General features: G+C 42.8%; 1 protein-coding gene across 1 annotated transcript; it reads right to left on the reverse strand.

The window, feature by feature from the left end:
• Positions 1–869: 869 nt before the first annotated feature.
• On the reverse strand, positions 870–25,070 carry LOC144488253 (endothelial cell-selective adhesion molecule-like). Its single transcript, XM_078206289.1, has 5 exons — positions 25,004–25,070; positions 23,604–23,762; positions 17,259–17,381; positions 13,669–13,810; positions 870–10,311 (listed from the first exon to the last, which is right to left on the reverse strand). Exons 1-5 carry the CDS (start codon positions 25,068–25,070, stop codon positions 9,870–9,872), a joined length of 933 nt encoding a protein of 310 aa, XP_078062415.1. The 3' UTR covers positions 870–9,869.
• Positions 25,071–26,553: the final 1,483 nt, after the last annotated feature.

Genomic DNA, 26,553 nt, shown 5'->3' on the forward strand with positions numbered 1-26,553 from the left:
GTTGGAAAACTACCGAACAAAAACACTGCTACCACCCAATGTCAGTGTGTAAAAGCCCTACAATTATTTTTTCAGTGAAGATTCTTAGAACAAAAACAGTAATTAGCGTCATATTTTTAATTAGCTAGCTAGGGCTCAAAATGGAGGTTTCTCCCTTGGTAATGACACAACAGACTGGATTCTGTTCTGACTTTTATGAAGAAGGCACACATCGTTTTGATCAGATGAGCATTTCTGCCAACCCAGAGATAGAAACATAGAATCCTACATGAAGGAGGCCATTCGGCCCATCGAGTCTGCACCGACCACAATCCCAACCAGGCCCTATCCCCATAACCCCATACATTTACCCTAGCTAGTGCCCCTGACACTAAGGGGCAATTTAGCATTGCCAATCAACCTAACCGCACATCTTTGGAGTGTGGGAGGAAACCAGGGCAACGGGAGGAAACCTGCGCAGACATGGGGAGAATGTGCAAACTCCGCACAGACAGTGATCCAAGCCGGGAATCGAACCCGGGTCCCTGGTGTTGTGAGGCAGCAATGCTAACCACTGTGCCACTCGACTGCTCCCTTCTGTGGTTTAATGCTTGCCTATGTTTCTCAGATGCAAGTTCAGTAGTTTAGTCTGGACAAAATGGCCTAGCTTTGGTAATTCCACAGTACATACTGTAAGCAAATTAGTCTGGTTGGGGATTAATGCTCAGACACTGGGCTCTGAGAATAAAGATGCAGGTTGCAGTTCAAAAAGACATTCCAAAACATTTGTCCTTCACTCAAGAAAAAGTTGTTGGGGAAAACTTTATCAAAAACAATCAGCAACTAGTTCAATGTTTGTGTTTGGAACTGAACAAATAACTCAAGCCATGTATAAAAACCTGATGCACTTTATTTAAAAAAACATTCTTATCCATTTCAATAGGCGCATGCAGAAATATTAAAATAACAAAAGGCTTGGGTCTAAACTCACAGGAAGTGTTCAGTCAGGTTCATCTTATAACTTTTCCATTAAGTAGAAATACCAATAAACTGTAGAAAAAAAACTACTGATAAAAATAATAGAATTCCTCAAACGTACTGTACACAATGGTAGATAAAATCCATCTTTGTTACACATAACAAAGTCCAACATGAAGGAGTATAAACAGAATGGAACAGTGGTTAAACATGGCTGTGTGGTCAGCCTCAGTTTATCGTGCATGTACAATTACAGGAGGCTCTCAGCGTAAGAACAATCTTTCTTTCCCATCTCACTACAGCTCATGGCATTTCATGTATACTCAAGAGTTTGAAAAAAATAAGTAGGTAGAAACCGCGTGTATCCAGTGATTGAGGGATTTGGAATGAAAGGCCACAGAATGGAGAGAGTTAGAACTGGAGAAACATTTTCTTATCAGAGTCACGAGGGTGCGAAATGCAATTAAAGGTGGAGTTCATTAATAAAAGACCACGTCAGCCCTTGAGAGGAGACTGTGTGGGCAGCTGAAGGAAAAGTGAAAAAAGGAATGTGGAAGCAGGGAAGGCACCGGACTTTGGTCCGTATCCGTATTCTTGATAAATACCAAACACAACGGGTTGGCTGGAAGATTTGTTTCTGTCTTAACTTTTATGTAAAGGCAGTGGAAAGAGTCAGATCTCTAACTGTGGAAAGAGTCAGATCTTTCTGCTTCATGGTACCAACACACATCATCATGGAATTGTATCCTACCCCCAACCCCTGTTTTCACATCGTAATCTCAAGGGGGAATTGAAGCAAAGGATATAACCATTTGTATAAAGCTTTATTTGAAGACATTGTTTTCTAATTTCGATGAATTGTTGTTTTCATTGACTGATTTGAGAATGCTCCCCAGAAGGTTATTTCATTTTCAGATCATGTGTGAACATACTTATATTTCTCAAAATGCTCATTAGTCATTACCAGTCACAGTATGCATCAAAGACTGTGTAAATTCAGACTCCTCACTCCAGCAGTCACATTGTATGGACTCTTTCCAAAACATCACCCCACTATCTGTTTAAATTAACCCTCGCTTTCTCGGAGTCACAATGTGTGTTGAAAGGTAATCATTTATGAGGATCATCCGTGCCAAATCCAGAAGTTCAGAATGGGCAGTTGCTATGAACAAGTCATGTCTAAAAGATCCTCCAATCTTCTTCCTATTAGATATACCTATGGGTGCTGTCAGATCTCTCGAGCCTTAATCCTTTGAAATGAAGCTCATGCATTTTGGATTTAAAATGTCAATCTTTAAAATAACTACAGCTCCATGTGTTTGAATGGCTTTCAAACATGTCTCATTCTGTTCAATCGTAAAATCAAACTCTTGATGCTTTTCTAATTAAGGTAGCCATGTCCTGGTCATTAGCCCTTCTCACATTCTCGGTCTCCTGCAGAGACACTAACAAGGACAACTACACCTCTTCCCTAACATAGTCACATTTACTGGACCCATCTATCTATGTCTTACAGCAACTTACTAGGGCTGTCAATACACATTGACTGTATTTCCAGAGGCTTTATACAATAGTGTCTCACCACCAAATGCCCCACCAATCAATTGAGTTACAACTAATAAATGGAAATATTCAACTAAAATGAAAAGGAAACACCTTTAATGACCTTTTGAGTTCTCTCCTGCATTGCCTGCAATAATGTCCTGGAGAGCAACATTCAATTCCTGGGCAATCCAGAAAATTCTCTTCCTCACTGTTGCAATCCTTCCACATCTCTCACACACTCCATTTTAAACACACCACCCAAACATATTGCACAGTGCTCAATGACAAATTTCTCTCCCTCTTTCTCTCTTGGAAGGGAAGCAGCAGGAACTAACCAAAGGGAGGGAGATGCCCATGTATATTCTATCCTCCAGTGAAGGGGACAGCACTGCCCAGTATTATTTCATTCATTCATGGATATCAATGACTACTTAATGCTCATTCCTAATTATCCATCAGGTGGTGAGCCATTTTCTTAAATCAATCTGTGTGAGGTAGGTACACTGTTAGTGCTCAGGTAAAAAGGCGCAGGATTTTGACCCAGTGATGATAAAGGAATTGAGATATATTTCACAGTGAAGATGATGCAATTTGGAAAGGAACCTGTAGCTGGCGAGGCTTACATCTGCCTGTTGAACTTGTCCTTCAAGGTGGTTGAGGCGATAGGTTTGGAATGTGCTGTTAAAGGAGGCTTGGTGAATTGCTGCAGTGCACCTTGGAGACGGTAGACTCTGCTGCCACTGCATGCTAGGGGTGTCAGTCAACGGGGATGCTTTGTCCTGGATGGTATCAAACTTCAAATGTGTGGTCAGCCTCAGTTTATTGTGCATATACAATTGCAGGAGGCTCTCAGCGCAAGAACAATCTTTCTTTCCCATCTCACTACAAACACATTTGTTGAATATTTCCATTTATTAGTTGTAACTCAATTGATTGGTGGCGCAGTTGGTGGTGAGGTACTATTGTATAAAGCCTCTGGAAATATAGTCAATGTGTATTGACAGCCCTAGTGTGTTGCTGTGAGATATAGATAGATGGGTCCAGTAAATGTGACTGTGTTAGGGAAGAGGTGTAGTTGGCCTTGTTATTGTCTCTGCAGGAGACCGAGAATGTGAGAAGGGCTAATGACCAGGACATGGCTGCCATAATTAGAAAAGCATCAAGAGTTTGATTTTACAATTAAACAGAATTGGTATCAAACCGATTGGTATCAAACTTCTTGAGTGTTGTTGGAGCTGCACTCATCCACGTAAGTGGAGAGTATTCCACCACATTCCGGACTAGGACCTTGTAGATCGTAACTCAGAACTCAAACCAAGATGGTCACTGGCTAACCCAGTGTGATCTGAAGTGTAGCATTCTTAGGCCATTCAAGCCTGCACCACCATTCAATATGATCATGGCTGATCATGCACTTTCAGTCCCACTCCTGCTTTTTTTCCATACCCCTTGATCCCTAGGCCATGTCCAGCTCCCTCTTGAACATATCTAACGAACTGCCCCCAACAGCTTTGTGTGGTAGAGAATTCCAAAGGTTCACAACTCTGAGTTTAAAAAGTTCTTCCTCATCTCAGTCCTGAATGGCTTACCCTTTATTCTTAGGCTGTGACCCCTAGTTCTGGACTTCCCCAACATCAGGAACATTGTTCCTGCATCGAGCCTGTCCAGTCCCATCAGGATTTTATATGTTTCTATGAGATCCCCTCTCATTCTTTTAAATTCCAGTGAGCAGAAGCCCAGTCAATCCAGTCTCTATTCATATGTCAGTCCTGCCCTTCCAGGAATCAGCCTGATGAACCATCACTGGATTCCCTCAATAGCAAGAATGTCCTTCCTCAGACTAGGAGGCCAAAATCGACGTCAAAGCCGTTAGTCACCCTTCACAGTTACACCTAAATTTTCTCTCCCATCTCTGATTTCGCAATGTTGGATTCCAGAGGTTTGTTCCAAAACCACTCTTTGTTCAACCATTCATGTTTCAACAGTGCTACCAGTCTAAAACCACCCTAGCAATCCCTTTTACTTTTCACACCATGACCCCACTGCAGCAAGGTTGGAGAATTTGGCAGCCAGCCAAATCTCCGTTCACTGCGGCGGGCTGGGAAAATCTCACCAGCATGAACGGTGGTAACATTCCAGCCAATGTCTCCTCACAAGAGGCAGGACGCACCTCAGTCACTGCCACTTCAGAGAGGAAATTCAGGTGCACAATGTCCACAATTTCCATTCATATTAGTGTTCACCCCAACTTCCAAGATGTGGTGCTGAGGAGGAAAAGTAATGACTGAAATATGGTCGGAGATAGAGTACAGTCAAGATCCTGGACAACGTGAAAAGAGAGTTACTTCTGAAGAGCTAACGAATTAGTATGATTATATTAAGCATTTTGTATATTAATAATTGTTGATGGGAGAATTACTTTCAACCATTAGTTAAACTTGAAAGAATGCTTCATTACCCCAGAGCTTTAGTTTGTTCAAACTCTTCACTTATTCAACTGGATTCAAAGCATAATCAGTAAAATAAAGTAATGAATGGATTAGAAACACAGATTATAATCATTCAGGGAGCAGCGCCCCGAAAGAAATGGTGCATTTAACAGATCTTTCTAAAACCCTCTCTTCAAAGAAAACCTGACATCTAGGCTTCTGCCATTCTATGGATATTTATAAAAGGAACCTTAAATGCTCCATTTCCAGAGGCTGATGTATAAACAACACTTCCTGTCGCTATAAAACTCTGCTCACAGACTGTGAAACGATTCCCACACAGCAGTGTTTTGTTGACAAATCAAAAGGCCATCTGGGAGTTCTAAGTCTAAGTGCAAAACAACCGATGTGACTGTTTGCTAAACATTAGCTTCTGACACAAGTCTAACCTTTGACTTTTTAGTTCTTTTTTTAAAAAAGTACAAATTCAAATCTAAATTGAAAGTCCCAATATTCTCCAAATGATTAGCTGTTACCTTTTAACATTTACCTAGCACCTTTCATGATTTCAGGATATCCCAAAGCACCTTAGTCAATTAAAGACCTATGCCGGAATTTTACCGCCTTGCCCACCTGAGGCTCATAAGATCCCACCCGAGGGCAACGGAGAATGCTGTTCTGTGAGCCTCGTCCGCCCCGATTCCGGGGCAGGTGTGCCGGTAAAATTCTGGCACTAGTCATTGTTGTCATGTAGGAAAATGGCAGCCAATTTGTACATAGAAGGCTCCCACAAAACAGCAATGAGATAATGACTAGATCATCTGTGTTGAGTGATGTTAGTTGAGGGATAAATATTGTCCAGAACTCCCCTGGCCGCCTTTGAAATAATGCCATGGGATCTTTTACATTCAGCGAGGGCAGAATAGGCCTTGGTTTAATATCTCAACCTGGCAGGTCAACTGCCCAATTAACCATAGCCATTGACTTCAATGTTTTCCACCAACAAATGAAAAGTTAAAACTATGGGGGAGAATGCAACAGCATTGCCTGATGGTTCAATAAAGAAATGAAAAACTATAGCCTGGATCCTTTGGAAAAATGAGAAGGTGCATTTGGATGCAGACTCAAAGATATCTTTTTGAAGGCGATATAGATACTCTGTGAGGAAGAGTGTAAAATGGTTTCAGTAGCTTTACAATTGAAGTAAGCTGAGGTTAATCCTACAACTAGAGCACAAATCCTTATTGATGAGAAGAGCAATTAGTATGCAAGGGGTTTCATAATAGCAGCTAAAATGGAAACACTATATCCTGAAGATGAGAGGCAGTGGGCGCATCATTGTGGTAGTGTTCCTGTTAACATTATTGTTTTCTCTCCTGAAGGAAGGACAGGACGATCAGTGATGTTTCCAAAAGTTTTACTGCTTTATGGCAAGCAGACAATTTATGCATCTGAACATTTGCATAGGGCTTTTGTATTCTATTTAACTGGTTGCATGATTGTTTTAAGTGCTGATCACATGATGTTATGGTGGTGTCATTAGAGTGATTCACAGGCTGCTGTTTAGTTTCATTTTCTAGTGTGTACAGCAAGAGATCCTAGAATAAATCTGTCATTAGTCTGAATCTCCGTGTGCAAACCACATTTTTTCTTTTTGTTTAAAACCCACAACCCCCAACAGTTTGTAACTTGGGGCAATAGCTGCCACATGTTCATGGGCATATCTGACTGAGGAACTGCCATGTTAATCCTTTAATAATATCCTTCCTCTCAAATCACCCGCCGATGGACCATCTCGACCCATTCATTCGGAAATAGCTTTATACTGCTTTGTGCTGGCCTTCTCCTGATACCAACTTCAGAGGCCACTCAGAGGGGGTAGCTGAAAGGGTTGTAAAGTTTTCAGGACAGGTTTTAAATTTGCATATTCAAATTAAGTAAATTAATCAACAGGTTAGCATCATAGAATTCCTACAGTGCGCAAGGAGGCCATTTGGCCCATCGAGTCTGAACTGACTCTCTGTCAGAGTATCTTACCCAGGCCCTCTTCCCCACCCTATCTCCATAAACCCATGTATTTACCTTGCTAATCCCCCTAGCCTACACATCTTTGGACACTAAGGGGCAACTTAGCATGGCCAATCCACCTAACCTGCTTTGTTTGATCTGTGGGAGGAAAACAGAGCACCCGGAGGAAACCCACACAGAACGTGCAAACTCCACAGTGTCACCCAAGGCTGGAATTGAACCTGGGTCCCTGGCACTGTGAGGCAGCAGAGTTAACTACTGTGCTGCCCTTTGGCGGTTAAAACCAACATGTTTGAATGAAGAGCTCCAGAATAAAAGGAGTGACAGTGTGTTGGCGAATAAACTATTACAAAGTTTAGTTTTCAGTCACAAACATTGTCCCTCTCGAATATGCCCTTCCTGCAATGTCAAAATTAATTGTCCACTTCAAAAGGAGGGAAAGGAAAGCAGCTTGACAACAGAACCTGTTTGATGCTTTCCTGAGATCTTTCCTGCAGCTGCATAAAGTATTCTACTACAATACAGGGTGAGCAGCAGGAAGATCATTGTCACGAGGACAAGTGGTTGGGGCCAGAAAGCTGAACTCAGTTAAGAAACAGCTGAAAACTGTGATGGAAAGAAAGTGGGCTCAATGTACTAAAAGAAAATCAAATAGACTGAAGAACCATCGTTGTTTAAGCTTATTCTGTACTCTCACATTCAGCATAGCTTTTGATACCTCTTTTGCATTAGAATGTGTTTTTGGGGGGGTGGGGTGGGGGTGCAGGGGGTATCCTCTTATAGGACATGTGCAAGAGAGCGCACAACTTGAAGTATCATCACCACTATTTCAACATAAAGAGTTTCTGGATAACATATCAGTGAGCATGGATTTCCTTCTGAAATGCTATTACTCCTTCTGTGGTGAAATTAGCTTTAGTTCCACCATATAAATAAATGTTAATAACTATTTCACCAGTGCTGCAACTTTGAAAACTCTCCCACTTATTTTTTAGTTTCTTTTTTTTCAAAGAAAAAGTCATTTTGGGAAATTCCTCAGTTTACTAACTCCATCACTTCATTTCCTTCTTCTCCGCACTGCCTTGATAATCACTGAGATTTCACAAGATTACCAAGATGATAAAGATGAGAACAAGGAAAGGAGGAGAAATGCTACAGTCAGTATGTGCAACAACATGAATGAATGCTTTCAAAAAGAATTATAGACAGAAAATGCGGGAATCCAGCAACGAATCAGGCATAAACTGCGGAAAGAGGAAAGGCAGGCCTGTCAGTTTCCACAAACTCACATTTGCCTCTGTTGGGAGCCACAGTAATCTAGGACAACTGCTCACCACACAGGTAGAGAACATGCAAATATAGGAACAGGAGGAGGTCATTCAGCCCCTCAACTCTGCTCCACTGTTCAATTAGGTCATGGCCGATCTGTACCTCAACTCCATATCCCCTCCTCAACCCTTGATACCATTACTGAACAGACACCCGAGTCCACTTGTCCCCAGGATTCACAACCTTTTGCAAGTTATAGAGTTCCAGATTTTTATTAACTGGTGTGTGAAAAAATGCTTCCTGATATCAATTCTGAATGGCTCTCGTGTTATTATATCCCCTGGTTCTTAATTCCCCCAAATGAAATGGTTTCTTCCTATGTAGTTTATTGAATAATTTCAATGTCGTCCCTTAATCTTCTACACTCAAGGAATTTGAAGCCAAATGGAATCATCTCCCAGGTTGGCTACTTGCTCCACTCAAAAGGCATAAGGGACACTGGCAAGAGTTTGAGAGAAGCAGGTCACCTAGGTTTTGTGTCACTGGGGACTTTTGTACAAATCTGAGGAGGAGACAATGGCATAGAGGTAATGTTGTTGGACTCTAGTAATCCAGAGGACCAAGTTCAAATCCTACCATAGCTAGTGGAATTTAAATCTGGAAACAATGCTAATCTCAGTACTAGTGGCTGTGAAATGGTGGTTGGAAAAACCCATCTGGTTCCCCTTTAGGGAAGGAAATCTGGCGTCCTTACCTGTTCTGGCCTACATGCGACTCCAGACCCACAGAAAAGTGGTTGACTCTCTCATGCCCTCTGGAATGGCCTATCAAGCCATGCAAGGGTAATTAGGGATGGGCAGAAAATGCTGGCCTTGCCAGTGATGCCCACATCTCATGAAAGAAAAGAGAAAAAAAGATAAAGAATCACAGGGGAGAAAAAGAGAGATTATAATAAAGATCAGCAATCATATTTCCCCAGGATTAAATTGGTCTGGATTCACCTTATTAGGTATTGCTGAATGTAACAAGCTATTACTAGCTTGTACAGGCTAGTGAAAACTGCAGATTTATTTTCTTCAAAACGTGCTATATTGTGACAGAGAGGCCGGTGAGATTGCAGGCACAGAGCTGGGATAAACTAGGATTAGCTAGAAGCATTGCTATGAAAGATTTAGACCAGTCGGTCCCCTTCCCCGGCAGCGGAAGCACTTTGGCTGCCAGCGGGATCTTCCGGTTCCACCGAAGTCAATGGTGATTAGCGTGGTTTATCCTGCCCGCCGGCAGGTAACCCTGTCTTGGTGGTGAGGGGGGAAATCACCATTGGTGGGACCAGAAGATTCTGCTGGCAAGAAGGGCCAGAAAATTCCACCAAGCAGCTGTATTGCTTGAGAAACAAGTGAGACACCAGAATAGAAATGGCTGCCTACACATCCACATAACATTTGGGCAAAAATTTCTCATTTGAAGTTCTCTCGAGTTTCTTGCTGAACTTACAAGAAACAATGGCAGGACTTCAGGACACAGTTCACACCAAATGTGTATTTGTAATACTTCACCATAAATGGCTCACATCTGAAGGCCCATTCTTTGGTCAAAGTTATGGCAGCATTTCCACGTGCATTGGTTGCTGCTGAGTTGCTCCTACACCAGTGATCCAGCTTGGCTCTGGGCTGGCACCATGACAGGCACGGCTCCCATTCTAGTAAGGTTTGATGGTGACATTGAAGACAAAGTGGGTGCCTGCCGAGGATCCTGTTCCTGAACTCCATTCTGCCACTTAGGGGGAGGACCAGAGTGATGAGTGTTGACAACTGATGTGTAAGTCGGCGCTGACTGTCCAGGTGAGCTTCTTTTTGGAGTGCTACTTGCTGGCTTTTTGACATTATTTGAGCGCTTGTAACTTCCAGTGCTGTTGACACCCATTGCAGTGATGGTTGAAGCAGTGTCTGAAGGCGGCTTCTTCGGATATGGCTTGTAGGCATGCATGATACTGTTCATCGATGACAGTGTGCCATTTTTAGAGATGACATCAGAACTCTCAGTCTTAGCCCACGTATTTCCTGTTGGTGCTTGTGCATCCTCCCTGTGATCAAAGAAAAATAATATTTTAGAATCTATGATATTGTGCTACTAATATATTTCATGTTTAAGGAGGACTGCTTTAAGATCCAGTGTTTTGTTACAGGGAGTTGGTTTGTCTGGAAGGAATACAGCAGATGCTCAGAAAGCAGGATAATAACTCATTTTAGCTAGGAATGCATTACCTCGTACAGTTATTGCCTTTTTGTTTACTTAAGTTCTCTGTGAATTTCAGAATGGAGTGGTTGACAGAGTCATGTGATATTAGGTTAAGGAGAGGATCTAGGCTTGCAGCAGAGAAAAACAGTTTCATTTTTAAAAAGGGAGTTGCTGAATGGAGCTGTTAAAGTGTGTCTCCCTCTCTCTGAAAGCTTCAAGGCTGTTACCCAAGTCAGAGTAAGTATATGTGTTTTATAGACTATATCTAAAGTGGGGTTTCAATCTATGAGAAATATTGTTTAATTGGAACTGAAATGTTGAGAAGTTAGAAATTAATATTTCTTTTCATGTTTAAAGATTGTTCAAAGGTCAAGAGTTTGTGTTATGAATAAAGCTTGGTTTGATTAAAACAAACCCTAGTTTGTTCGTGGATTTACTCCTGAGGTGAGGCATCCTTTCAAAAAATAAAAAAGATCGTTGAGGTCTACTCCAACTTCACAATATACCTTGAGGTTTGGATCCCTAAACAGCACTAACAAATCAGAGAATATTATTTGTTGCAGGTATGTCTATTCACCTCAAATCACTTGTTATCCTCATGGCTCTTAATATACTCCATTTGTCATGCTATGCTTATCACCAATTTGATTCCCTGGCCTCGGGTTCTACTTCTGCCCATTGTGAAATAGTAAATAGTGAAGGCTTTCTCTCTCTGCCGACTGCAATACTCCCTGTGAAAGGCCATTTTGGGGGATTGGGCGAGGGTTTGCACCATGAAACTGCCCCACATTTGACAATTACACTCAGGAGGTTGCGACAATGGCACTTGTGGTAAATAACAATGTCATACTGGTAACTGTTGAAGGCATTATTGTGTGATTCAGGTAAACCATATTGTTAAAAGGCACAGTACAGGAATTTAGCCCACATCTAAACCTGTCCTGCAAGTGCTTGAAGCTGGTTCTGGCGGCCTGAAATTGGCAAGTCCTCCATTGCTTGGTTTTCCATTTTGATGAACACAAGCACACAAAATGACAGACCACGGCAAAATCTCTTCAAAACATAAACCAAACTGTCAGAGGTGAGGAGCAGTAACATGCTGCTCCTTGCACTGTTCTATGAAGCTAGGGTTGCCAACTTTGATTAAATGTATTCCTGGAGGTTTCACCTCATGACTGTTCCCTATGCTCCAGCTATTATTCGGCCAGCCTTTCCATCCTTGTGACGCCTCAACTTCCTCTGCCTATTCAAAAGCTTACAGATTCATACCCAGTTGAATGATGCTTTAAAATCAGCCAAACAATACTTTTACATCTGGCAAAACAAGATGTTCAGTGAAAATGACGAAAAAAAAACATCCGTTTTAATGTTATCATTTATTTTTGCAGGATTGCACACAGCTGTGTCCAGGAGACTCTAAATCAATCCTGAATGCATTGGCAACCCTGTGTGTAGCTATCTGGCATAGGCCAGGTGCTCAATCCCAACAGGTTGACAAAGTAAAAAATTTAAGTTTATTTATTAGTTACAAGTAGGCTTACATTAACACTGCAATGAAGTTACTGTGAAAATCCCCTAGTCACCACACTCCGGCGCCTGTTCGGGTGCACTGAGGAAGAATTTAGCATGGCCAATGCACCTAACCAGCATGTCTTTCGGACTGTGGGAGGAAACCCACACAGACACGAGGAGGATGTGCAAACTCCACACCGACAGTGACCCAAGCTGGGAATCAACCCAGGTCCCTGGTGCTGTGAGGCAGCAGTGCTAACCACTGCGCTACCGTGCATTGCAGGAGGAATAAGGGAAGAGAAACATTTAATAAGTTCTGAAATCACCGGTGTTTTTAGTTGACAGACTAAGAGCTTCGTTTGTGAAGTAGCAGATGCAAGCCACCTCTGACTCTTTCAGTCAGGCTGATATACAGCACCAAGAATCAAAAGAAGGGCAGGAAAATCTATTGGGTCAAACAATTCTTCCCTCTGCTCCCTAATAGCAGTTCCCATATTTCAGAAAATGAAAATTGCATTTGGTATATTTAGAAATTCAACTGAAGGGCAGTGTTACTAACAGTCTGAATTTCTTGACTCTACCCATGATTTGTCAAACATAGATTATGACTCATCCAAGAAACTGAAAAATAATTGTGACATTCTCTTCAAACTGTTTAAAAAAACTCCACTTTCTCAGGGCGAATAAATGATTCAAAATGTGAATCTGACTGAGGTACTCACTCTCTCTCACAATACTGCAGCTTCAATTCAAATCATATCAACTTCAATAGTTTAGTTTATTTATTAGTGTCACAAGTAGGCTTACATTAACACTGCAATAAAGATACTGTGAAAATCCCCTAGTCGCCACACTCTGGCGCCTGTTCGGGTACATTGAGGGAGAATTTAGCATGGCCAATGCACCTAACCAGCATGTCTTTCGGACTGTAGGAGGAAACCGGAGCATCTGGAGGAAATCCACGTGGACATGGGGAGAACGTGTAAACTCTGCATAGACAGTTACCCAAGCTGGGAATCGAACCCAGGTCCCTGGCACTGTGAGGCAGCAGTACTAACCACTGGGGGGGGGGGGGGGGGGTGGGGGGGTGGGGGTGGGGGGTGGGGGGGGGGGTTGGGGGGGGGTGGGGGGGGGGTGGGGGGGGGGGTGGGGGGGGGGTGGGGGGGGGGTGGGGGGGGCGCGGGGGGGGGGCGGCGGGGGGGGGGGGGCGGGGGGGGGGGGTGGGGGGGGGTGGGGGTTTCACTGCCAGCATGTGAGGGCTTGGGGCCCACAGTTCATCCTGACTTCAGGCTCTGCACGACCGTTGTGAAATTCAGGCCCTACTTTCTGAAGAATGTGGAATGAATCATTTCTGATCATTCTTCTCTAAGCAGAGCAGCAATTAATCATCTTACAGTAAGATACTCTGGGTGTACATGAATGAATAGGATAATCTAGGACTTTTGCAGAGGCAGCAAATGCATCTGCTGGACTACAATGTGCAGAGATTTTCAGTACAAGGTTATACAGGGAAACTGCAACTCTCAACAACAGAAAAACATTACCAGCTGTTTTCTTTTTACTGCCCACATTAGGTTGTTAACTCTCATGAGGCCCCTTGTATGTGCTGCCATGAAATGGAGGAAGGCAGCTTTTTTGTTTGATTTGTCCCAGGCCCTGATGAGCCTCCTGGTTGCTCACTGTTACTCACTTTATATCATTAGCTAGATATTCCTCCATTTCTGCCTTCTTCTTCTTTTGATGTCTGCTGAAGCAAACGGGGATAGCAATAATCAAACATATTCCGAAGAGCACTCCAATTATGGCTCCGGCAATGATCCCAGCATTGCTTGCTGTGAAAAGAGAGACACATTAAAGATGGATTATCCCCTTTTGACAGGACTCAAATCATAAAAAAGCCAAGAGAAATTGGAGCATATTAAAAATCCAATAATAAATCACTTATTTAAATGTAAACAAGCAGTTGTGAATTCTTCGAGATATAGAATCATAGAATGCCTACAGTGTAGGAAGCAGCCAATCAGCCCATCGAGTCTGTCCTAACCATCTGAAAGAGCATCTTACTCAGGCCCACCCTCCTATCCCTGTAATCCTGTGCATTTACCATGGCTAATCCACCTAACCTGCACATCTTTGGGCTGTGGGGGGAAACGGGAGCACCTGGAGGAAACCCACAAAGGCACAAGACAGAACATGCAAACTCCACACAGTCACTCAAGGCTGGAACCGAACGCGGGTCCCTGGCGCTGTGAGGCAGCAGCACTAAACTGTGCATAATTGGGTAATACTGAAAAGTTCTCAGTTGCGAGGTGTAGGTGATGATGCGTTGCAGCAGCTATGATTATTTTCTGTACAGTTAGCTTCTGCTGGTGAATAGTTGATTCTTTGATTCAGGTGTCTTGTTGCTCAGTAGAGATTTCAGTTCTTTTCCAGTGGCGACCCTTCTGTTTCCTTATTGACTTTCACAGGAAGTGTGTTTTAAGTGTTCCTGCAAAAACTGCCATTTTTACAATGTTATTTATTGCCTCAGTTATTGTATTCTCTTTAGTGTGGCAAACTTTCAGCTGCTGAGACAGATACACAGAGACATTACTTTTTACTCCCAGATTTGTGTATTCCAAGAGCGCTGGAATGTCTGGTCTGTCGAGGCCATTATGCTCAGGGTCTTGGAGATGAAAGGACAAGATTAATTGTGTGAAACCTGTCAACTGCCCTTCATCGCGTTGTGCACATTGGAATTTTTGGTTTGTCAGTCACATCATGAGTATGTTTCTGATGGGAGACCAGATGTTCATTCTTATTGTTGGTTGATACCGGAGATGAGGGGTTTGGATTATGAGGAGAGGCTGAGGAGATTGGGTTTGTACTCGTTGGCGTTTAGAAGGATGAGGGGGGATCTTATGGAGACTTATAAGATAATGCGGGGGCTGGATAGGGTGGAGGCGGAGAGATTCTTTCCACTTAGTAAGGAAGTTAAAACTAGAGGACACAGCCTCAAAATAAAAGGGGGTCGGTTTAAGACAGAGTTGAGGAGGAACTTCTTCTCCCAGAGGGTGGTGAATCTCTGGAATTCTCTGCCCACTGAGGTGGTGGAGGCTACCTCGCTGAATATGTTTAAAGCGCGGATGGATGGATTCCTGATCGGTAAGGGAATTAAGGGTTAAGAACAAAGAACAAAGAACAATACAGCACAGGAACAGGCCCTTCGGCCCTCCAAGCCCGCGCCGCTCCCCGGTCCAGGATTGAATCCTGAATCCAGGATCCCCGCCCAATTTTCCAGCCTATCTACATACCAATATCCTATCCACCGAGCTGTCCCTCACAGCTACGATGCTTTGGGTTATGGGGATCAGGCGGGTAAGTGGTACTGATCCACGTCAGATCAGCCATGATCTTATTGAATGGCGGGGCAGGCTCGAGGGGCTAGATGGCCTACTCCTGCTCCTATTTCTTATGTTCTTATGTTCTTATTGTTGGGCAGTACCTGTTGTGTATGGTCTGTTTGGATAAGTGCACAGCTCCCAGTAGCATCAATGGCTTTTGCTCCAATGCACTGTCACTGCCAGCACCCGCTCTGCTTCTTGCTTTGGAGATTAATGGGAAGCTGGCATTTCCTTGGGGTATGGAGAAGCCCACATCTTCCACATGTCGTGCTAGGTTGGGGTGTTCTACTAAGTGTGTCAACAATTGGGGTGGCACTTGGGGACTGTAAACTTTGTCAACCTCGTACTTGCATCGATCCTCGAGTAATTCTTCCATGTTTGTCTCGCAGATCTTTCTAGAATTCTTTCATGAGAATGGCTGCAATCATCAACTCAACTATTCTGTAAGCTAACTCTGCGTTTGAAAAATCATAAATGCACCTCTTTCTCTGAACCGACGGACAAAAGTGTGGATTTCTGTAGGCTGTTGTCAAAATGACATGAACTATTGTGAATGAATATGGAATTTTAACCTGATAGTGAACCAGTCTTCCAAAGTAGTCCTTTGGGGATCCTTGGGCTCCTCTGCTGTTAATCATGATGTGTTCAGCCTGTGTAGACCTTCATTCCAATTAATTGCTTGGTGAATTTTTATGACTTGCTTGCCTAGGTCAGATGCACCCGAATCAAGGAACCATCTCTCTATATGCTGTTTCAACATTTTGAATTTGGATAGTAAGTCAGCTGTTTAAGTAGGGAATTTTGTAGACATCTTGACAATCTCCCTTTGATCTTGCTTCACTTTTGGTACCTGGAATGAGTGTCACTGTAGCCACTTTTGCACACTTTTCCAAAGCACCGCCTGTTATATTTGCAATCTTCTCTGGTCTGGCTTTTATGACTTTTTTTGTTGGACTCTCCCACCCTGACTATCGAACTGGTCCACACCCTGGTCTCTCACCTTTCCCAAGTGAGCTAACCTGCTGCTGGTTCTCTCAATATATTGTCCCATTCACCACGAGGGATCCATTGCTTAGGAGCTTTGTTTTAAGTACTACTGTGTCTTCAAAGCTTTCCGGTTTTGGAGGGCCGAAGGGCCTGTTCCTGTGCTGTATTGTTCTTTGTTCAGTCACCACAACGTGGTTTCAATGCTCTCCGATATTGCGGATTCATTACAGTCTGGCCAGAATGTTGAGGATCACATGCCATGCATCACAATCCAAGACTGTTCACCATGTTGTATCTGTGCTAAAGCTTGTGTGGAGTTTCCATGTTCTCCCCTGTGTCTGCGTGGGGTTGCTCTGGTTTCCTTCCACAGTCCAAAGATGTGCAGATTAAAGTCTGGAAGGAACCACTGCATCATGTTTTTATAATGATATCAAGGCACCAATCACTCAGGGGATTGGGTAAACAGGTTGTGGGTTCATTTATTGAGACTTGTCACATCAGAGAGATGTAGATGGGTGTAAAGAAGACATCAGCTACAGAGCTATGTGCTCTGCTGAAAGCCAAAGTGAAATTAAAATTGGATCGCATGACACACTTTCCTTCTAGTGATGTTATGCTGCAATCCCTCAAAGGTATATTACAATAGGAAGTGGTGAATGGGAGTTCTTGGGAGATGGAAGTGGCAAGCAGGAGTTGGGATCAGTGAGCTGGAAGTGAAAGGGATAAGTTAGCAATAAGCTAGTAAGAGTGAGCAAGAGGATTTTTGGACCAGTTAGGTTTAATGCAAGAACTACAGGTCAGAACACAACCCACGCATATTACATATTTTCTTATGGAAACTAATTTTCATTTAGCATGTTTTTTTTTAGGAACACATTAAGAAAGTTAAACAAGATATAGCCGTACTTACGCATCATTACATTCAACTGTACCGAACATGATGCATTCCCTATGTTATTTTCAGATTTGCAAGTATATAATCCAGACATTGCCTCGCTGAGATTGGTCAATGTTAGACTTCCCATTTTGACATCTATAAAACAAACACATCATTAAGAAACTCAAAAAGCAACATAGATCCCAACTACACTTGCATCTATATTTCAGTGGGTCAAGTCACATGTAGAATGAGGGTAGATCAAACCTCCACCTATCCATTATCACTCACACAAGATGATGGATGAGAAACAATTCTTCTAGTCCGTGTTGTTGCAGTGAGTCTCTCACATGAATTTCCTGGTCTGTAGTGAGCTGCTCCTATTCAGACCCAGTAGAAAATGTTTTTCTTGATCATTAACCAAGTCCTACACCCACCCCTGTATCAGCCCACCAGCTGGCAGGGCCTAGGACTGGAAAAGGGATTAGACATTCTGAGATCAAGACAAATAGTGGTCTTCACAGGAGTGGAGTGGAAATCATAGAATCATAGAAACCCTACAGTGCAGAAGAGGCCATTTGGCCCATCGAGTCTGCACCGACCACAATCCCACCCAGGCCCTCTTTCCCCTATATATTTACCCGTTAATCCCTCTAACCTACACATCTCAGGACGCTAAGGGGCAATTTTAGCATGGCCAATCAACCTAACCCGCACATCTTTGGACTGTCCGTTTATCCCGCCCGTTTGTCTAGCATTTGTCCCCAGAGGCAAAAGGTCAAATAAGTCAACGCCCAGAATCAATGTTAGAGACGCATCTATTACTAACTCACCAAGTACAAGCCTCTATTAATTTACACTAGGCAGAATTCAAATAGAGCAACTTGTACCATTTTCTCTCATATTCATCTCTTGATGAAGCTATCCTGGATCCATCCAAAACATTTGGTCAAAATACTTCTCAAATTCTGGAATTTACAGGATTCCTGATCCAAGCATAAAATGATTCCCAACTGTCGTAAAGTTGTTCCATGGCCCTATTTATAGCCTAGCTCCAAATGTACCGTCCTTGTGAACTTGCAGCTTAATTGCTGCATTAAACCTTACTTAAAGATTGTTTGAAGGTTATTTATTCTCAATGCACAGTGCAGTAAATACACCCACAACCTGGAGACTGGTAATCAGGTTGGTATCAGAAGCAGTCCGCTATGAAAATCCAACAAAGCTAGCCGGGGACAAATTTCACTATGTGCATTAAATACTGATGGTTTTCCATGTAAAAGGTTGCTTCAGAATGACAGGATTAACAGCGTGTTTGGATCTCTCTGTATAGAGCATCAAGGAAAAATGCTTTATTAGCTCGCTCAACATCACATCGTTGTTTGTGGGATCTTGCTGTGTGCAAATTGGCTCTCATGCTTCCAGCATCAGTACAATAATTACATTTCAAAAAGGTACTGTGGGACAACCTGAGACAGTGAAAATCGAGGTGGGATTTTACAGTCCCGCCAACATCCATGGATATTTGAACGGTTCACCGCATTTTACTGCCACCCCCCTACCTTGCCAGGGCAGTACATTTCTGCCCCAGTCACGTTTTTCTTTCAGCTATTGGATCATGGCTTCAAGTTAGAAATGTACAAAGAAGTTGCTGCCAACACCATCCATTAAGATTTCTGTTTTGGTGTTTTTACTGGAAGTATTTGTTGAAATTGTAGAATGATTATAGAACAGCAGGAGGGCCCATCATGTCTGTGCCAGTTCTCTGCAGCAGTTCACCTCCCCTGACCATTCATCAGAGCCCTGCAAACTCTCTCTCTCTCCAGATAATGACGCAATTCTCTTTTAAAGGCAATAATTGAATCTGCCTTCAAGCACACACTCAGGCAGTGCATTTCCTCACCACTCACTGGAGTAATGGCTCAGCTCATGAGGGGTGGGGACACTATGCACACACTGAGGGATCTGCATTAACATCAAAAGTCATTAATCATGAATACATCAGCATTGATTGTGCAGATTGACCCCTCTCCGTGCCACTGCAGCACCCGCAAAGTAAAAAAGGCTGGGGCAAAAGTCAACTAAAATAGAAAAGTAAAAGCAAGGGTTCACAAGTCTGTGCTCGGTTTTCATTTAAATAGGATACCAACAGAGACACTCCATGTTTAATCAGGTTTAAAAATTAAGTCACCCAAAACTCATTCACTAGTACAGAGTTAAAATCAGGCCCTATATAATCGGAAGCATTGTACTAAAGCATTACACAATAGAACTGGCAATTTTTCACAGAACCTTCCAAATATTGGATTGGGAGCATTTACATTTTTCATTGTTCCTTAAACGACAGCACCAGAAATAAAATTGTCAGAACTTGCTGAGAGCAAAAGGACCAGCATATCTGCCTATATATGAGACCACGAGAATTAAAGGTATCTCATGTCATGCTTTTATAATGATATAAATACCAATCCCTCATAAGGGATCCCTCTGTGGATTCATTCATTCATTTAAACTAGGTACATTTATACATGGCCAGAAAGCCTAAAGGCATCAGCAACAGAGCTGTATACATTTGCTCTGCTCAAAAGCAAAAGTTAAACTAAGACTGGATAACAGGACACACTTCCCTTCTAATGAAATCATGCTGCTATACCTTAAAAGCATATTACAACAACACATTGCATGCAAGACACACGGATATTTTGATGAGCTGTGATAGGGGACCATATAAATGCAAGTCTTTTTACCTTATGATAACGACAATACATTTGCTTTTGCCTGAAGTCCTAACGCTGGTTTAACCCATTTTGCTAACCACAGACCGGTTAGCCCAGAATGCCAGAAACGTATTCAGATTTCCAAAACAATTATAGCGACACACTGGGGAGAAATTCAATTCAAGACTGCAGATAATATTGCAGATCAAAGGTTGGCTACAGATGTCACCGAGTTATACCCAGTCACTGATATGAATCTCTTCAAGCTAACAAATTATTATTGTCCATGGAAGTGTAAATCCTGTTCCTGCAATTGGTTTTTTTAATTCATTTGTGGGACATGGGCATCGCTGGCTGGCCAGCATTGATTGCCCATCCATAGTTGAGAATCAACCACATTGCTGTGGCTCTGGAGTCACATGTAGGCCAGACCAGGTAAGGATGGCAGATTTCCTTCCCTAAAGGACATTACTGAACCAGATGGGTTTTTCTGACAATCGACAATGGTTTCATGGTCATCAGTAGATTCTTAATTCTAAATATTTTTATTGAATTCAAATTCCACCATCTGATGTGGCAGGATTCAAACCTGGGTCCCCAGAACATTAGCTGAGTTCTGGATTAGTGGTCCAGCAATAATACCACCAGGCCCTCGTGCCCAGGCTTCTCAGACTTGGTGCACTAGACCAAATGATGAGGACTGAGTTAGTCCAGTCAACAGTCCAGTCATACAGTTACCGCTGACTGTCATTGAAACATATACCTTTCTGATGTCATCAACTCAAGCAACTCCCCTTAATAGTAGCACTGTTACAGTGAGTTTTAAAAAAAATCTTAAGGGTTTCTTTTAACTATTAATTTCTGTTATTTGCAAAATCAGTGCTGGAGAGAAGGTCCAGGCAGTGTAATCCTGCACATCGGGAGTTTGAATTTTCTGGGTAAATACCACATACGTGCATGTGCCAGAACCTCCTCAAGGTCCCAATGATCCCTTTAAATAGAACTGATTACGGTAGTGGGGGAAGGGGGTGGTGCATCTCTCTGCTGACCAGAGAGGTCATCACCAAGGTGCACCAAGTTAACACTGAATCATATTGATCAACATCAAGGTCTGCTTGCCCTCATTCTTGCAGTAGATGTCAGTTGTGCATGTGTTAACCCTTTTACTAAGATGAGGCAATAGTCAATAAATGGACACTGCCAAGCATAACTCCATGCTAACATCCTTTCATTTCTGGACTCTGGGTTCTATTTCAGCTCAGAACAATAATGGTCTTCTCTGTCTCCAACAGTGATGATGAAATGTGTGGGCTGAACCATGAGCATGGGCTCTTCCTGTGGCCTGGTGCGATAGGTCACTGAACTGGCAAAGCATGAACCTAGAGCAAGGCTCTGGGGTTCCAGGTTCGAATCCCACCATTGTAGATGGTGGAATTTGAATTGTAAAATAAACATCCTGGGGCAGGCAAGTTTATCTGATGATTTTTTAAGAGGTAGAAGATTTAGAGGGGATTTGAGGATAACCTTTTATCCATGCAGAGGGTGGTGAGAATCTGGAACTCACTGCCTGAAAAGGTGGTAGAGCAGGAACCCTCAGCATTTAAGAAGCATTTAGATGAGCATTTGAAAGGCCATAGCATACAAGGCTATGGACCAAATGCTGAAAAATGGTATTAGAATAGATAAATGCCGGATGGTGGAGACATGATGGGCCATGGGGCCTCTATATTGTAAAACGTTTTGACTCCAAAAATAAATTGGCCACTAATTTGTTCCTTAATTCAGTCTATTTCACCAAACATCTGGTATGAGGAATGAAAGGTTTGCACTGGTGCAGTAGGGGGAGCTCTAAGGTTGTAGTTAAAGTTCATTGTTGGCACAGAGGGAAGGTTGCCTTGCATCAAATCTGAAACATAGCCAATCTGGGAATACTTGATGCTGCCAGAAGTGGATACATTTCCACTTCCTAGTTTTAGTGGATAAAGTTGGCGTGAGTATAAAGCAAATTTCCCCTGCTAATATTAGCAAGTGGAAGAAAATGTACTAGTTGCTGACCAAATCAGAATAATGTCTTATTCCCCAGTACTGACATGAAGAGATTGAATAAATTTACTCCTCCCCGCTCAAAAAAAGTAGACAAAATTGCTCTCAGGTTTTAGTATAGATAGTGCATTGCCAGGTGCAACATGCATACCTGTTCTGTCTGCCTGCAAAGAACAGGGCCGTGTATGAATATATGTAGCCTGCTGCAGGCTGTTTCAGCTAAACAAAATAAGGAAATAGCCATTTGCTGGTTCATTCCTCAGGGCAATATCTTGACCAGAGTCAAGTTGCCTGGTTTAAAATTTCAAACAATGCTTGGCCATTGACTGCCAGTTGCCATGAGCTGGTGCATTGCACAATGTTCAGCATCATTTGTGACTCTACAGATACTGAAGCAGTCTGTGGCCATGTGCAGCAAGAACTGGACACTATTCAGGCTTAGGCTGATAAGTGGTAGCTAATGTTTCACAAGTGCCAGGCAATGACCATCTACAAAATGAGAGGATTCAACCATCTTCTCCTGATACTCAATGGCATTATCAACCAGAAAATGAACTGGACTAGCCACATAATACTGTGGCTACAAGAGCAGATGAAAAACTGTGAATCCTGGCAAGTTACTCACTTCCTGGGCAGCACGGTGGCACAGTGGTTAGCACTGCTGCCTCACAGCGCCAGGGACCCGAGTTCAATTCTGACCATGGATGACTGTGTGTGGAGTTTGCATGTTCTCCCCGTGCCTGCGTGGGTTTCCTCCGGGTGCCCCAGTTTTCTCCCTCAGTCCAAAGATGTGCAGGTTAGGTTGATTGGCCATGCTAAATTGCCCCTTAGTATCAGGGGGATTAGTAGTGTAAATACATGGGGTTATGGGGATAGGGCCTGGGTGGATGTTCTCAATGTTGTCAGTGCAGACTTGATGGGCCGAATGGCCTCCTCCTGCACTGTAGAATTCTATGATTCTCCTGATTCCACCTCCTGACCATCTACAAGGCACAAGTCAGGAGTGTGATGGAATATTCTCCACTTGCCTGGATGAGTGCAGCTCCAACAACACTCAAGAATCTCAGTGCCACCCAGGAAAAAGTCTACTTTATTGACAGCCTATTCACGACTGAGCACACAGGTCTTGCCAGTGGCACCAACATCCAATGAAGGAATTGAAATGAGGCCTCATTGTGTACTGAATGACTCAATGGAATATCCTGTTCATGCGAAAGTGATTAAAACAGGAATTCTGCCACAATGTAAGCGCTCAAGGCAGATTTTTCCTTTCCAGCGGCAGAAGTCAAAGGATCTTGGCTGGTCTGTCAATATTTCCGTCTCACCCATGGTGATTCCTGCCACAGGCAGGACTGGAAAATCCCAGCTGCTGATTTGGGAAGTTACACAATACGTCAGTACAGTAGCAACATAGAACCCACACTTCCAGCAAACGAGTATCTCCGCTAAGAAAGACTTGCATTTACATCATGTCCTTCATGACCTCAGAGTGTCCCAACATGTTCTACAGTTGCTGTTTTAAGGAATGGAACCTGTTGGTTTAGGTACCTTCCAGTTCATAAAATATTTTAACTAATTGTCAAACAGAACAAAAGCATTCCAAGCTTCTCTCACTCACTGCTGCGGCCTTGAGGAGAAACAAAGTTTCGTTTGGACCCAATCCGTTTCCAGGTGTACTGGGGCGTTGGTTTGCCATTTGCTGAGTGACAAGTGAGGGTCACATTGCTGCCAACATACTGGTTTCCAATAATGTTACATTTCGGAGTTGAAGGTGGAACTGAATAAGACATAAGAAGGGAAAAGAAAACAAATCAAGTGAGATGGCCATTAAAATGACAATATATTCTGTGCAATAATTCTTAAAAGGACAAATTTGTTTACAAGCCAAGTCATCATAGAATCCTTACTGTGCAGGATGTGGCCATTTGGCCCAACAAGTCTGCACTGACTCTCCAACAGAGCATCTTATCCAGGCCCTATCCTTGTATTTACCCCACTAATCCCCCTAACCTACACACCAAGAGGCATTTTGTTTAGCATGGCCAATCCACCTAATCTGCACATCTTTGGAAAAGTTTTTAAAGTTTATTTATTAGTGTCACAAATAGGCTTACATTAACACTACAATGCAATTACTGTGAAAATCCCTGAGTCACCACACTCCAGCGTCTGTTGGATAGACTGAGGGAGAATTGAGCATGGCCAATGCACCTAACCAGCACGTCTTTCGGACTGTAGGAGGAAACCAGAACACATGGAGAAAACCCATGCCGACGCGGGGAGAACGTGCAAACTCCACACAGACAGTGACCCAAGCCAGGAGTCAAACACAGGTCCTCGTGCTGTGAGGCAGCAGTGCTAACCACTGATTTGCAAAACACTGCAATTGCTAGAATGCTCAAAATGAACACTCTAAGCTCCAATAGGAATGTAGGAACTGATCTTCAAAAGACTAAGGTCCTCATTCTTCCATCTAGCACATCGGCATCTTCTATCTACCTAGATACAGCACTAAGGAGCTGTTGACTAATCATAGCTAACAATCTCTAACTATTCCACAATAGACCCAGAAATGTCACTGTATTTCTCCCAAGTATTTAGCACGTTCTTTTTAAATTATTTATATACTGTTTCCCAACCTTATTTTCAGAAATAACTCCAATTTTCATTTGAATTAATCAAGAAACAGAGAGTTAAATCGAAGCAAATCACACCCATCATTAAATTTATTTGTCTTTAACACCCCAGTTTCTCCCATCATCCCCTGAAAAAAACCTAATCTGAAATTCTGGAGCCTGGGTAGCGGGGGTGAGGGCGATGACTCTCTCAGATTTAGGATGGAACCAAGTTCTATTCGGTAACGACTTTATTTTTTGCCCCATCAGAAATTCCAATGAGGGAAGAGAACCTTTCACATTGGCAGACAATTCAACAAATTCCACCGGGCATGTCACTCTCAGAACCCAGCCACACACTCCCCCAACTGAAGGCAGCTGCTGGTTTTGTACTGGGTCTTACATTGGCCTAAAAGATGCTCATAGGGCATTCTGTTAAAGCAGCCCCGGCGGTTGTCTAAAGCAGGCATTAGGCACCATGAATATGTCAAGAAAGGGCCACACATTCCCCAAATTAACTGCTTTCCAAAATCAGTTCCTGATGGCCGAGGCAGACTCTATTAGGGATTGGAGTGAGGAAGCCTCTGGCTGCAGGCCCTGGAGACTTACAGTAGGGAGTGTGGCCCACTGCTTTCCACGCAACTTGAGAAGGGTAGAAGCTTTGAATAAAAATATAAACCCTGCCCCAGGTGTGTAAAGAGATTATCCTCCACTTGCTTTGAGCAGCAGTTAAATTTTAACCCCCTAATATCAACACAGTGGCCGGAATTTTACCGGCCCGGCTGCCAAGGGAATCGGAGCGGGCGAGGGCCAGACAATGGGAAGGTCAGTTAACCTTGGATGGGATTTTACGGTTTCGGGATGAATGAGGGCATAAAATACTGCCCTGTATGCCAGGAAAGTGTTTGGATTCCCAAAACAATCACAGTGACACACTGGGGAGAAAGTCAATTCAAGATTGCCAGCTCTGCCCTCAGAAAATGGACAGGCAGCTGTTAAATTTTTGGGCAGTGGCATGGGCATCTCAGATGCCCCTTTGAAGCCCAGAAGCATCTGTTAGACGAAAACAAGAATGAGAAGCAAGGGACTAGTTGAATGAAAAATCAAAAGTAATTAGTCTTCATAAAGAAAATATAGTACTGGAGAAATTAACAACACCATAGGTTGATTAATCTCCTGGATCTGATGATCCACGTTCCAGAGTGTTCAAAGAAGTGGCTATAGAGATATTCAATGCATTGGTGATCATCTTCCAACTTTCTATAGAATCTAAAATGGTTCCTGCAGATTGGAAGATAACAAATGTAGCCCCACTACTTAACGAAACGGAGAGAGAAAACTGGGAACTACAGGCCAGTTAGCCCAATATCAGTAGTAGGGAAAATGCTAGAATCTATTATAAAGGATATGATAAATAAACACTTAGAAAATAATCGTATGATTGGGAATTGTCAACATGGATTTATGAAAGGTAAGTCACATTTGATAAACCTGTTGGGAGTTTAGTGAGGATGTAAGGAGTGGAATAGATAAGGGGAAACCAGTGGATGTGGTGTATTTGGATTTTAACAAGGCTTTCACTAAAGTCCCACACAATTGGATTAGTAAACAAAATTAGAGCATTGGGGGTAAAATACTGGCATAGGCTGAGAATTGATTAACGGACGGAAAGCATGAAGAATAAATGGGTCATTCTCAGGTTGGCAGCTGTAGGGTGCTGCAAGAATGAGTGCTTGGGCCCTAACTGTTCGCAATCTCTATCAATGATTTGGATGTGGGAATCAAATGAAATATTTCTGAGGTTGCTGATGACACAAACAAGGTGGGAATGTGAGTTGTGAGGAGGGTACAAGGAGACCTTAAGGGGATTTGGACAGCCTAAGTGAGTGGGCAAGAACAGATGGAATAGGTGAAAAAATGTAAGGTTATCCCTGGTAGGAAAAACAGAAATGC

Source organism: Mustelus asterias, unplaced genomic scaffold, assembly GCF_964213995.1.
Source record: "Mustelus asterias unplaced genomic scaffold, sMusAst1.hap1.1 HAP1_SCAFFOLD_1411, whole genome shotgun sequence".
NCBI lineage: Eukaryota > Metazoa > Chordata > Chondrichthyes > Carcharhiniformes > Triakidae > Mustelus > Mustelus asterias.